At 53.9% G+C, this 14,543-nt stretch overlaps 1 protein-coding gene across 7 annotated transcripts in view; it reads right to left on the minus strand.

Moving 5' to 3' along the window:
- The window catches only part of ATXN2 (ataxin 2), a 51,287-nt gene extending 47,792 nt beyond the window's left edge, over nucleotides 1-3,495 (minus strand). For 4 of the 7 annotated variants that reach the window (XM_086623491.1, XM_086623490.1, XM_086623489.1 and 1 more), the window contains exon 1: nucleotides 3,371-3,406. In XM_086623491.1, coding sequence (XP_086479617.1) covers nucleotides 3,371-3,378 — 8 coding nt within the window. In that variant the 5' untranslated portion in view covers nucleotides 3,379-3,406. Of the gene's footprint in view, nucleotides 1-3,370 lie in introns of all 7 variants that reach the window. The other 3 variants (XM_086623486.1, XM_086623488.1, XM_086623487.1) reach the window with 1 other exon arrangement.
- Between the last annotated feature and the right edge of the window lie 11,048 nt (nucleotides 3,496-14,543).

A 14,543-nucleotide genomic window follows, 5' to 3' on the forward strand; every position in this document is an offset into this window, starting at 1 on the left:
AATCACTTGTTAAATTAAAACTTACTCAAAAATGAGGATAAAACATCATGCTAAAGCTCATTAACAGTGATAAGGGAAAAGACCTGCAGGTCATCCATTCATTTCACTCAGCAGTTTAGCACGGTTGCATGAAAACCGACACACACAAAATGTTAGAACCAACGAGAAAAACTCGGAACGGCACGTGAGATCCAACCTCCAGAACAGTCTCTTCCATTCTAGCAGAGCGCCTCGGCACTCAATATTCCCCATTGCTCCTGTCTGAACAAAGCAGACACCTCTCTCCTGCCCTTTACTCAAGCCTTTAGTTAGGCCAACGAAAAAGGATGTCAAGGAAAAAGGAAAGTAAGAGTCGGCAAGAAGCGTTCAGTCTCGAAAGCGAGCTATGCCACATGGGATCTTCTCAGTTTTAACTTTCCAATGGGCAAAGCCATCTATAGAAGACAGTAACTTACAGTACTCTTAAAGGACTCCCAAGCCCATATAGGCAAGAAAGTTACCAAATACAAAGGAGGAAGACCTTCTGCCACAATTGTAACTAGACACATAACCATCCAAAACCCGAGTCCAAGGTGTTTTGCCTTCAGACAAAGTAACAATGGGGAAAAATTGATAACAAAAAAGGATGCGGTGCTTGAAGGAATGCTGGGACAGATGCAACTTTCAATCACAGGACAGCTAACCTTCCTGTGCTTGTGTAAGGACAAAACGGAGCTAAACCACAGAAATTAGCTATTAGATGATGTTTTGACTAGCACAGGAGAAGGTCTGTCTGAGGTCTACGTTTTTTCCAATTACAGTTCCACATGCTATGGCATCCCCCCTACAGCCCCATTTCCCATCTGCCATATTGCACGTGCAGTTGCTATCAAACAAACACAGCATTTCACTTTGTGCCTCTTTATATAAAAGGTATTAATCCTTCTTGTTTGTTTTCCTTGAACACCTCCTTTAAAGACGCCTTTTTTGTGATTTTTCCCGTTAGGTAAAAAAAAAAATAATAATATCATGAAAACAAATACTGAAACGTCTCATTTGTTCGCACAAGATTTTTACCTTTTCTGATAGGAAATACATATATCCATCATGATGAAACCATGGAAACACACATAATGAGCAAAGCCGACCCTCCACTCACTATCAGACACAGAAGGACCAGGTGCTCAGCCCAATTAAGTCTTGCAGTAATAAACACACAGCAGAAAATTAGGTTCAGGACAGTTAACTAGCAGTGAGCTTTCTACCCCAATCTAAGCCTTTAAGAGCAACTTAGCCACGAAAAGTAACATTCTTTTGCATCTCAAGAAGGTAAGAAAGAGAACGCTAGTGCTGCAGGGAGGTGACCCACTAGGAAAAAAGCTTGGCATAAACTGGACATGTTTAAGTTTCTATTAAACAATATAACACTTCAAATTGAAACCAAGATGCAGCCCAGCTAAAAAACAGTTTGATTTTTTGAACAGAAAAGCCACTTAGCTTTTCATTTTCACGAACACATTTGCAGCTCAAAACGTCTTTGAATTCGTTCTCCCAAAAAGACAAGACTTTTCTTCAGAACATCAGTAGGAGCAGTGCTCTGAAGGTGTTCCATGGGGCTCCATCAGCCCGGGGACTGTGATTTTACACACCTTTCATTCAGAAATAACTTGAAAAACTGATTAACAAAAAAGAGTGTGAACACCTCTGAGGGAACACGTCAGTTGTTTAGCAGCCCCGCTAGAACTCCTTAAGGAGCTCCCAAATGGAATTTATCCAAAAAAACTGGTAGGAGAAACCCAGTGGCTTTAATCTTAACACTTGGGAGTGGAATTGAAGCTCACATCCCCTAACCTACAGAGAGGAGTGCTCCTCATCACACTGAATTTACCAAAAAAAAAAGCTGTAGGTTTTGTTGCCCTTCACGTTAACCTCTACGGTGCCACTGTGTGTTGGCAGGGATAACTGTTTAGCAGAGCACACTAAACATCATGTTCAATCTAAACAGTCATATGTAAAAACTATCAAATCACTGCAATGAAGTGCTGAGGTATTATTGTTATTATTTATTTCGTCCTTTTCAACCCTACCAAAGCTTTTCCGCTTCCAGTCCCACAGACTGGTAACAAAGTAAAACCCTATTTCCAGTGATGCCCAACAATGGGACCACTGTAATTCTGTTTTCTTGCCAAAGCACAAAACCCAGTAAGAATAAAAGCGCAAGATGAATAAAACTTGAAATGAAACTGCTCTGAGTGACTATGACCTTCAAAACTGTTACCGTCCTGCTTTGATTGTTTGTTATGACCCCCCCCAGCACTGGAAAAATTCACACCACTACGGAGTTTATTGTTTTTCCTTCCTCTCTCCCAAATACGTGTGGATTTGTACAGCTAACGCTCTCGGAGCAGGAGCAAGATCCATCTTCCAGAGGCGGGATGAGACAGCAGGGCCTCCGCAGCGTGCGCGGGGAGGGGGCGATGCGGGGCGGGGGGGGAACCAGCGCCTCCTGCCCAACCCCCGATTCCTCACCCCCAAAAATCCGTGAAAAACTGAGGCCGTGCTTGGAACCACCATCCCCCGGCGAGGCCGCGGAGCGCTCCTGCGGCCTCCCTTCCCGCGACAATTTTATTGCGATTTAAATAAATAAATAAATGCGAATATCTATTAAAATAAAAAAATATAAAATAAACCCCGGCGGGCCGAAGGCGCCGCACGGCAGGCGAGCCCCCGCCGCCTTCCCCCAGGGCAGGAGCGCGGCCTCCGCCCCCGCCGGGACAGCCCCACCGCCCCCCGGCCCCGCGGCCGCCGCCATCGCGGCCGGCCCCTTCCCGCCGCCGTCCCCTCGCGCACGTGCGGCCGCCGGCTCCGCGCCTCGCCCCCGCCGCCCCCCGCCTCCCCCCCGCCACCGCCTCCTCCTCCTCAGCAGGCGGGTCACGTTGGCCCGGGGGAAGCGGCGCCCCTCGCCCCCGCCGCAGGCCCCGCCAGGCCGCGGGGGGCTTCGCCCGCCGCCCCGTCGCGGAAAATGGAGGTTCCCGCCGTGCCCTCCGCCGTCCCCGGCCGCCTGAAGGGCAACCGGCCGCGGCCTGGCCTCGCGGCCTCGCCCCGGCGGCACTGCGGAACCGGCGGGCCGCTCGGCGGGCCTGCGTGCGCCCCGCCCGCCGCCATGCCGGCTCCCGCCCCGCCGGGCGGAGCCCCCCGCGCCGCGTCCCCCCGCCATGCAGCAGGCCCCGCTCCCCCTCCCGCCCGCCCGCGCCGCCGCCGCCGCCCATGGAGGCCGGTGCGGGGGACGGGGGGGGGTGGCGGCGGGGGAGGGGGAGCGGCGCCCGCGCTGGGCTCTCCGCGGCGGGGCCGGGGCCGAGCCCCGGGGCCGCGCCCGCCGCCGCGCACCCACCTGCCCATGTTCTGCCTCCCGCCGCCCGCGGCTGACGGGAGGCCGGGGCCGCCGCCGCCACCGCCGGGGGGCTTGCGGTTGTTGCCGGCGGCCTGCGCCACCGCCGCCGCTTGCTTGAGGGACATGACGAGGGGAGAGGGCCGGGGGTGCGCGCCGGGGGTTGGCGAGGGCCGGTCCGCGGGGCCTCGCTGCGCTGGCGGGGCCGGGGCACCGCTGGCTCGGCCGGTTGCTCCCAAACAGTGCGAGCGGGGCGGAGGGAGCGGAGCGCGGCGCGGAGGGATCCGCGGAGAGATGGCGGCGGGGGGGGGGGGGGGGGGGCAGGCCGGAGCGCGTCGGCGGATGAGGGGAACGGCGGGGCGGAAGGGCGCGGCGATGGCCCCCGCCTCCTCTCGGGCACCTCGCGGCGGTACCGGGGCGGCGGCGGGGCGAAGGGACGGCTGGGTGGCGGCGGCGGGGCGGGCGCCGAGCGCGGACTCTTTACGGGAAGTCGGAGGGCGCCGTGGCGGTGCTGCGGCGGGTTGAAGGGGCGGAGGCGGGAGGCGGGGAGCGGAGGGGGGACACGTGAGGCGGCGGCGCGGGACGGCGACAGCTCCCGCCGCAGCCCGGGCCCCGCGCAGGGGACGGGACGGACCGGGCGCGGCGGGGCCGTGAGGCTCCCGCGGGCGCAGCCCTTCCCCCGTCCTCACAGCCCACCCGCGCCTTCGCCCCGGCAGCCGCAAGGGCAAACCCGGGGCCGGTGTCAGCCGGGCGGGCGCCGCCGGTGCGGCCGCTGCGGGCGGGGAGCGACAGAGCGCGCAGGCCCCGGTCCCCGGGGGGAGCGTTCCCCCTCGCCCCGCGGCGCGGGGCCTTCGGTCAGGCCGCCCGCAGGCCCGGGCCCAGCCGGGGCAGAGGCGGTGGCCCCGCCCGGGCCCGCCGCTGCCCGCCCGCTCCCCCCCCTTTCCCCGGGGGCCGCCGAGCAGGAGCGGGAGGGCGGCCTCGGGGGGGCGGCGGGCTCGGCCCGGCAGCGCATCGTGCAAAAGAAGCCAGACATGGAGAGGGAGACGCCAAAATCGAGGGGAAAAATGGCCGAGGCGCCGCGTAGCTGCGAAAGGCGAAATGGAGAAGCCCCGGCCCCCTGCGCTCGCCGGCGGAGCTGCAGACCGGCTCCTGCCTTCACCGCAGAGATGCCAAGCCACCGCCAGCAAACACGGGCATCCCATTACCCTCCCAGTCGTAAGGAAAGCAAGATGGGGCAGAAGGGTGTGCCATGTTCCTTGCTGACAGCCCCTCGGTGTCGCAGGTTTCTGGGTGGTTGCATTCTTTTTCCCCTCAACAGCTGCGGTCTCAAATAATTCAAATTAGCATTGCACCGACCGAGTCTTTGAGCCCGAGAAGGCAGTTTTCCCATCGCCCCGTGTCACCTATTCACCATCACCAGGCTTCCTGCAGAAACCCGGGGTGCAGCGACCGTTCGGCTCCGCCGCGTTGGTGGTACCTGCTTTCCGCAGAGCGGTGGTTCCACCGACTCGTACCGATACGTAAAGATAAAGCCTGGTCTGTCCTGTTAAAAATCTGTGTACGTACAGGATTAGTAAGAGCAGGTGTAACTTGAAAACCAAGAGCTAAATTGATTTATAGCCATGGTTACTCCGAATGCTCGGAGTTTAATCTATTCATAGAAACGCTCTAGAAATCCCACAGGATTCAAATGTAATAAAAAGGAGCAGTGCTCTTAGGCAGGCATTATTTATACACCTTGCTTGTAAAGCAACAGCTTTCCCATGTGGTTGGCAGAGTTGTGGGTGGCAACACACAATGGTAAAAAGATAACAAATATTTAACAGCTTGCTTAAATTAGCATTTTTCCCTACGCTTTTGACTGTTAAACTGCTTGGTTGGTTTTACCTTACAGGCCCGAATAACCTTGTGGTTAACATACTAGCCGAAACGAGCTCAGCACAAAGAATCTTTCCACTGAAAATACTTGCCCTAAACAAAGCCAGCAGTTTTGAGGAAACTGCAGTTTTCAGTCGCTTTGGTGAACTCACAAGGCGCTTGGCAATTTCGCAGCCACGGAACGGAGAAATACGGATACGGAGGATTCCTGCAGACCGAGAGTTTCTGTAGGAGACGCTAGCACCTGCGGAGCTGAAGACAGCTCGTGCTACCACACGCACAAATTTTAGAACCATTTACTGTAGAAGTCGTCTGTCTCACTGCACATGATGGGATAAGGAACTACCTAGAAGCTAAGACCTTTTTATTTATATATATATACACACACACAAAAAAATCACTAACACACATATATATATATATATATATGTAAAATCCACTAGCATACAGAACCCTGCATTTAAGCAAACTCTTTAGGATATACTGTTTATAAGGTTTTCTATATCTTTTGGTTGGTCTTCAAGCAGAAGTCCTCCAAGTGCTACCAAAACAGGGGAAATGCAGCGGGAAAGGGACTTGAAGAGCCAAAACATGCCTTGAAACTAACTCAAGTGAGCTACAGCTAGCAAGGGTTGCTTCCTAATGCTGGGTTTCATCAGCGTGCTTTGCATTTTAAAAAAAAAAGCACAAGGAAGTCTGATAAGAGACCGAGTATAATGTATCCAGGTCACTTAATAGTTGTGGGGTTTTTTTTAAGGACATTACTTCAATGCTTTTTCAGCTAAGAACGTTTACAGTGCAGAGCAATTAGCCACTATTTATGTGGCTAAAGGTTAAGAACTGTTAAAGAGCCTGCTGTGGTTTGAAGTGGTGGCCATGCTGTGGGGTCCTGCTGGCAAAGATGGAGCCCTTGATGTTCAAGGATGTCAAAAATACAGAAGTAAGTTCCATGGGCAGAGATGGTTTCTAAGACATGGTATGAACATACTAAACTATGTTTTGGGGTAACATTACGTGCTTGGAAAGCGGTGTATGAATAAGACTCATGACCACGTCTGCAGTAATGACTCAAGTGCAGTTGCAGTTTGACTTGTTTTCTCCTTCAATGTATGCTTTGTTTTGTTAAGCTCTGTTTGCCTTTCATTGTACCCTCCCTTTTCTGTTTGTCAAGCATCTTTGTAAAAAAAAAAAAAAACACATTAAAAGTAAATATAGAAATGACCAAATTAAAATTTGGTGATCTTATTGCAGCCTTCCAGTACTTAAAGGGGGCCTACAGGAAAGCTGGAGAGGGACTTTTTACAAGGGTGTGTAGTGATAGGACATGGGGCAATGGATTTAAGCTGAAAGAGGGGAGATTTAAATTGGATATAAGGAAGAAATTTTTCCCTCTGAGGGTGGTGAGGTACTGGAATAGATTGCCCAGAGAAGCTGTGGCTGCCCCATCCCTGGAAGTGTTCAAGGCCAGGTTGGATGAGGCTTTGAGCAACCTGGTGTAGTGGAGGGTGTCCCTGCCCATGGCAGGGGGGTTGGAACTGGATGGTCTTGAAGGTCACTTCCAACCCCAACTATTCTGTGATTCTATGATAAAATAGCTCTGGCAGTGATGACCACCAGAGAACCTGCAGGGTGGTTTCTGGTTTGTGAACTAGCGGCAGCTGTCACTTCTTTGGTGACGGCCGGTGCAGACGCTGCCCCTCACCTTTCTGTTGTAAGCACACGTGTACAACGGACTACCCAGAGTCCCACCGGGATGGGACTATACTGCCGTTAGGGCACATCGTTCCCTTTACTTCTACCTGCATACAACTCTTCTTTGATAGCCCGCTGTTCCCAACATTCTGTATTTATTACTTTGTGGTTTGGCTCTATCAATTTCTCCCTTTTTTGGCTATTCCCTCCCATTATAGCCACTAGTTCGGTTGCGAATGAGCTTGTGACAAAGGACAGGCAACAGTGGGTGCAGCGCTCCAGCCGCAGAAGCGTTCAGGATTCAGAGTTCCCTGCTCCACGGAAAGAAAAGCAACAATTTCTAATGGAGAACCACGTTCTGTTTTGCCCTTTCTGTCCACGTTCCAGACGAGAGCTGCTCTTTTCCAAGGCTGCTATTTTCGTTCAGATTTGTGACTACATGTGCAGGCTGTATTTGCATAGGCAGATGAATGATAATATCATTACTTACCAGGAAGTGCTACGTGATGTAACATTTCCTTGATCTAACCTGCTCTTAGGTGGTGTGCCCTCTTCCTTGAGCTACCCAGGGTGATCCTCAACAGCGTTCAACAAGACGAAACACGTATGCCTACAGAGGGACAACCGACACGGGCGCTCGGCATTGATTGTAAGCAAAATCAGCTGCTAGAGAAGCTCACAGAACTGAGCGTTTCTACAGACGCGTTTTCTCTCCCCTGAAGACTTCTGTGGTTTATTCCCATTATCCCTAACGCTGTTCTTGGAGGCTGAAGCTTTGTAAACAGTGCTATGGGCACAGGGATCTCCAAGCACTTGGAAAGACATTAGGAAAACAAATCAGGGACTCTAATAACAAACAAGAAGCACTTCCCAGAGAGATACAATATTAGCTCATCAGCAAAGCTGCCACCAGGTTTGAGTGGTGAACACGCCACTGGCTGAACCAGGAGGAGGTACATACCCAACAAGGAGCAAAGCCAAAGCCCAAACTCCAAACCGACCAGGCAGGACAAGTGCTGCCTACCTCTGCCTTTCCCCCCCACCCCGGTCGCTGCGTAGCATCTTCTGCAGCCCCTCAAGTTCACAGCTCAGTTCCGAGCAGAGACCAGCTCCCATCAGATACAGGTTTTGACCTGCACTTGCACTTTTGTAGCTATTTCTTCCCAATTTCTCCCAGCCCACCAGCATCCCCCTCCAGCTCAGTTCAGACGGGACAGATGACAGACGTGCAACCAACAGGAGACGAAGGGAAATGCCAATGCCCATGGAGCTGAGGAGAGAGGTACAGAAGTGCCCGAGCTTGTTTTACCTATAACCAACATTTTAATGAACCTTGCTCTCCGTTTCCATTGGCCTCAGACACTAAACGAGGGCATTTCCTTCCTCAGGTGGCAAAGCTCCAGGACCTGTACGGTGACACTGTAGCTCCGTAGCTGCAGACTGGGAGACACCAGCTCTGCCCAGCAAACTGCCGGACAATCTTCAACCAAGCACTTTACGCTTTTAGATTTCACAATTTTCGCAAAAAGGAGGGGGGAGCCCAGCCTAGCTCCCACTAAGCAGCAGCAGCACACAAAGCAATCGTTATGCCAAGATTTAGCTCTTAAATCCCTCAAGATCTGGTGCTCACAGAGCATAAACAACCTTTGCCTCCCAACCTCCTCGAGCTGTTACCTCCACGTTTCCCAAGCGCAGCTACGCGGACCCGCCAATACCCGTCCTCTCCCCATCCCTTTGCTGAGACAGGCATGCCAAGAAGAAAGCCAGTTGCCATGGCATTTTTTCCCCCTACAGACAGATGTCCATTAAAAACCAAGTCAGCCTCAGGTTTGCTTCACAGAGCAGCTTTCGGTTATTATTACCGGCCCGCGAGGAATTTCCCCGGTGCCCCCTCACCTCAGATGTTTCGATGCGCTTCAGTATTAATCTCTGGGGATTAGAAGGAAACTACTACAGAACAGGCACAGGTACATTCAAAGGACAAATTTAGGATTCTGATCTTGGGTTATGTTTTTGGCAGATGATTACCACATGACCGTGTTTGGAAAGGGTTGGATGTGTTACCTCTGGCGCCCCTTCCCTTGTTCGCTAAGACTCCGTGCTAAAATCATCAGGCAAATTGGAAGTGAGAGGTGGAACTTTTCCCCCTCCTCCGACACGTTACACACGGGGCTCAGATCCAGGATTTTGGCTTCAGGAGGAGCCTGCCTGCCCCAGCCAGGAGCATCATCAGAGCCTCCATCCGCGGCGAAAGGACTCCCACCGCACAGGAACCCCGGGCAGCCTCAGTGAGCAGGGCCAAGCGCTTCCAGCAAACATGTGTGTGTCAAGGAGTGATGTCTTCTTCCTTGGTTAGAAGGCCACGTTTTTATATAAGATTGGAAAAAGAGCTTAATGGATTCCATACTCCCCCTCAGCCCATCCTGCCTGCGGTGGGGGCCAAGGGCTCACTGGCAGTGTCCCTCGGGAAAAGCAGGGGAGCTTCCTACCACAGTGCTGGCAGCACATCACCAGCATCTCTGCAGGGTTGAGCTTCAGAGGGAACGGTCAGGTATTTTTATTTGGATGGCAACAGCACTAAACGCGTGAGAACCAGAGGCTGAAACGTAACTCTACAGTGAAATTAGTTTTCCTTGCTAAAGCACCGCAGTGCTAAGACAACCATTAAAGAAATCCTCTTAGTGATGTCCAGGGAGGGATCTCCCCTCTCACATCTGGATCTAAACCTGGCAGGGCTTCTGACGTGTTCTTCCTTTAGGCTGGGGCACGTGGGAGACGTAGACCTTCTGCGTGGGAGCTGACATTTTGGAGACATTATTGCGACTCCGAGCCCTGCATCCGGGCTGGCTCGCAGCGAGTTTTCCACGGGAGCCTGGGTCTTTGAGGGAGCCAAGTGCCACTTCTTCAGCCCCACAACGACGGCTCCGCGGGGCGCCGTAAAGCAGCGGGGGCTGAGCACATACCCAGCTGCGGGGTCTCGAGGGAGCGCTCCCTTCCAGGCTCAGAGGCGCTTCCCAAGACGAAGCGTTTGGATTTCTCCTCTCGCTTACAGCTAGCGCAGCTGCAAACGTGATCGAAAAATATCTAATCCTCTTAACTGCTGCTGCAGTTCGACTCCGATCGCCGCAGAGGAAAATGCCGCGGTTTCAGCGCGCTGCCTGCGTTCCCACCCAGCTGCCTATAGACCTTGGCTTTTACACCATCGTTCATGCCTCCCCGTTCATTTCTTGGAAGGAGGAGTAGGTGCTTGGCTCCGTGCGATGAAGCTGCAGGGGTATGTCAGCAAGGGGTGGAGGCCAGGAGCTCCCAGGTCCCGGGGTTGCGCTCGGCTCTCGGTGCTCCTTCACTCAGCAGGCAGGATCCACTTGGGATTTCTTCTTCGCTCCAGTGAAGCTGGAGCATGTTTGAAAACTGCCAAGGAGAATTGCTTGGAAAAAGCCCTCTTTGCTCCTCATGCAACCTCTGCACTTGCAGAGGGAAACTCTTGGCACTGCTGTGCTCGGAGAAGACCGGCCGGCTCCCCCTCCATCAGCACGGGGCCACTGGCTGCAGCAGCATCCCTGTCTCCTGTGGACAACTCCAGCTCATCCATCACACTCAGCTCCATCTCCCACTCGTCTCCTCCAGCCCTCACAGACGGTTTTCCAACTGGGACTCCACATAGACCATGGATTCAAGCCAAAAGTGCTAGGAGCTTCTCCACCCGACATTAATTCTGCTTGGACTAGGATTACCAGTAGCATAAAGGAATTGTTCTAGGAGATGTAGTCACGTTTTATACGCTAAACGGATTTATTGTGGGTTTATTTTAGGTTTATGAAGTTGCCTTGGAACCTCGCTCACTCCAGTAGTGGGGGTCTCCCCCACCCCAGAGAGAAGGAGCCCACCAAGGTGACTTTCCTTCATGTGCTCAAACCCCTCTGCTTTACATGGCAAGAGGATGCACTTCACCTAAGAGCATCAAACAGAGACTAATAAACATCACAAAGTCACATGTAAACAGAGACACGGGGGAAGAAGACTGGAAGACAGAGATGTGTAAAGAGGTATCAAGAACATCATCTTTGCATCCAGAAAACCAAGGTACCTCCTACACTGACATTGTCCTCCAAGGCTGTTGCCAGCACATAAGGATGCTGATAACAGACAAGAAAACCAGCAAAGTTGCAGTCTACCTCCAGGAAAAGCCCTCCTTAACTGCACGAAGGCTGCCCGACTGCTCGGCCTGGGGCAATCAGGTGGGTTTTGTGAATGTTCTGCAGCCTCCACCAGCATCAGGTGGAGCACCTGCAGCTCCCTGCCCGGTGCAGGCTCCTGCACACCCCCAAGCACAAACAGGGGGCTTTGCAGCTCAGCTTAAGTACTTGTAAAAGCACAACGTGCTTCCACAGCAGCATGTGGAAGAGAAGCGTTGCCACTGAAGTGCCACCTTCAGATAACAAGGGACCAGCATGGCCCCGGAGATCTGAGCTTGGGAACAAGGGACACGTTTAACACACCGCAAGCAAGACAAAGGCTCATCCTCACCCCGCTGCCCTCAAGCTCCCAAACCCCAATAAGAACTTCTATAACCACAAAGTCACCGCATCACTACACCAGCACAAAGGACCAAAATCTCAGTCTCCAGCTGAGCTCAGGTGCGTCCACCCGGAGCACGGCTCCCACCATCCAAGCAGCAAAGCTTTTCGCTGCTCCCCAGCCTCAGTGCAGCTCAGGAAACCCTCAAAGGAATCCACAAAGAGCCCTCACCTGCTCCTGCTCCTGCTCCTGCTCCAGCAAAGCAGCAACCCCCCCAGCTGCAGCAGCTTTATAGGAGCTGTTGGCCCTGAAGAAGGTTCAACAGGGACCAATTTCCTGGTGGAGAAGCCCACCTCGCTCTCTCTGAGGTGTTTGATGTTTTTAACCAGCTTGGGATGGAAGGAATTTGGTTTTCCAGCTTCTTCCTACCAGCAAGAAGGTAGGAAGAAACCATGTGAGTGTCTTGAGGTTTGTTGTCTAACTTAATTAACCAATTACTTCCAGGTCAAGAAGGGGCAAAGCTGTAACTGCTGCTCGCTGCTATAAATAGTGTTTGCCGAAGGGTGAGGCAGGAGCAGGAAGTGTTGGGGTGGGAGTTGTGACTTGGGCTCCGAAGGAACGCTGATATCACAAATTTCTTCTGTTTCAAGCAAACCTGTCGCTGTTTTGCTGTTGCCCCTCCGAGGCTGAAGCGAACCCGCGCACGGAGCCGGCTCCTGCCTTGGGAAACGCGAGCAGGAATTCAGGCTGGAGAACCGACTCACAAACATCCCTCCCGTGCTGCAAAATTCCCCTTCGGACACTCTACCTGTCCTGGTGTAGGACCTGCTGGATGGATCTGCCTTCAAAATACTGTTATTAGACTAAAATGCCCGTTTATATAAAAAGGAGGAAGGGGGGAGCCTGGAAGGAATTGATGCGACTTTCTCAGAGCTCAAACGAGAACGGACAAGTCGGTTGGTGCAGATCAAGGCAGGAATTTTCCACGGGGCCTCAGGGAATTGGGCTGCGGTGAAAAGGTAACGCGGAGCAGAGAGCGGGCGGTGGGACGGCAGCGTGTCCCCTCGGAGGGGCCCGAGCTCAGAGGCACTGGGAGCGTGGTGTGGCCGTGGGTGGCTCCAGCTGCTTGGACAGATGGACATGGATGTTTTTCTGTGAGGTTACTCCATGTCTGCTCTGCTACTGGCACCACGTGAGGTTTTTGTAGGGTACAAACCAGAGAGGCGTCACCTCACCCAGGACCTCAGCTCCTAGAAGAGCAGAACCCGTGTGATCGTGGGGATTAATTGGTGTTAAGGGACAGGGTCTTCCCAAAGGGCAAATTAGCCACCAAAAAAATGAGTCCTGGGAGCTGTGTGAGACAGAGCGATGCCAGCCATGTATCTCACCCCAAGCTGTGGTACCCATGGCCAGTCGGGCTGCACGGGGAGGGGGCTGCTGCTGGGCTGGCCCCAAAAGGGCTCATGGAAACCCATCAGCAGAGACACCGGTGGGCGCTGGAGCTCGGGTGGCTGCAGGTCTCGCGGGCACCACGTTCCCCTCCCACCCCGGCAGATCCTGCTCGGAGCTTGGGCACGTACCCTGTGGGTGCTGGAGGCGGCGGGTGGGAAGCCCCCCTCGCCGTCCAGTCGAGGCTTTCACCTCCTGCTAATCCGGACTTTGCCGTTTGCTTACGGGGAACGTCCCTGGTGCAAGGCGGTGCCAGCTGAGCCCCGGGTCCCAGCTCAGCCCGGGCTGCCCTACGTTCCCCTGCCAGGCACCGGGCCGTGGCCCTTTGTGTCCCTGTCGTCCCTCCGGCTGCAGATGCTGCTTCTCCCAGCCGAGGAGAAGCCATCCCGACCCGCCACCCCGTCTCACTGCCTCCCCCCTCTGCGCGCTCGGGAACAGCTGCTGGAGTGAATCATTTCAGCATCCTCGAAGCACGGAGGACTCTGCCAAGCTTCATGCGACTCCTGGCTGTCACTCGGCTCCATCTGCGTTTCTCCATGGCCGTTTTAAACCCCGCAGCCTTTCCTGTGGTCCCCAATGACCTCCTCTCTTGAGCAGGTGGCTGCTCTCGCCACAGAGGTGCAGACCTGACACTGGAGGCTCTTGGGCTCCCGTGGGTGGTTTTGCTGGTTCCGTCCTGCCCATGGATGCAGAACCACAAGTGTTTCGCTGTCCTCTTCCCTCCCTGCCAGCCTCTGAATCAGGGACCTTTCGCAGAGAGGGAATGGCAGGATCCAGTGAAGTTCACAGAACGTGCTGGCCACTGGCAGCCCTTCCCCTGTTGCCCACAGAGCTCTGGGGAGAGCAGGTCCCCCGTTTCTTGCTCCTGCTGAAGCATCTCCTCTCTCTGTTACTGCCACGTAGCCCACATGGCAAGTGCCAAGGGTGGCTTTGTCCCAGAGCTCTCTCTGATACCACTCCAGGCACCCGACGCAGCATCAGCAGAGACAGTAAAACCCCTCTGCTGTTCAGTGGGGGGTAGATTTCCTTCATGGTTTAAAAAAAAATAAAATAAATCTATTTTAAGGTTTTTAATCATAGCGGGAGCTTGGCCAATCTCAGCTGTCCAGTGCTTGAGGGAAGTTTGCTGCTGCTGCAGCCTTCTGCTGTGGTGATACTGAGTCATCAGCCACAAGCTGACCTGTTGTTCGAGTTGCAGATGTCAAAACCTGACCACAGGCTGGAGAGGTCCGAGCACCACCGCTTTTGCCAGGCACTGGGGTATCCGGGTGATGGGTAAGGAGGAATCACAGACTGGCCTTCGCTAGGACTTCTCCCTTCACCATGAGCCACGTGTGGGCTCAGGCCACATCAGGCAGACGGAGCACGGTCCTGCCCCGGGGAAGTGCCGTCAGCCTCACCCAGCGGGAGCCAGGGTGATCTACAGCAGCGAATAAACGCCCAGACGGACCCCGCAGGTCACTTTGTCACCCGGTATGATTTTAGGAGAAGCTGGAGGGAAGTCAAGGACTGGGGGTAATTTGGTTTAAACACAAAAGCATTGACCAGCTCTCACTTTTTCTGCATGAGCTGCTCACTCCTCATGGCCAGAGGTAATTTCCCTGCCTTCCCAAACTTCCCCTTGACCCAAACATGACAA

Source organism: Tauraco erythrolophus, chromosome 19 (assembly GCF_009769465.1).
Source record: "Tauraco erythrolophus isolate bTauEry1 chromosome 19, bTauEry1.pri, whole genome shotgun sequence".
In the NCBI taxonomy this organism is placed as follows: domain Eukaryota; kingdom Metazoa; phylum Chordata; class Aves; order Musophagiformes; family Musophagidae; genus Tauraco; species Tauraco erythrolophus.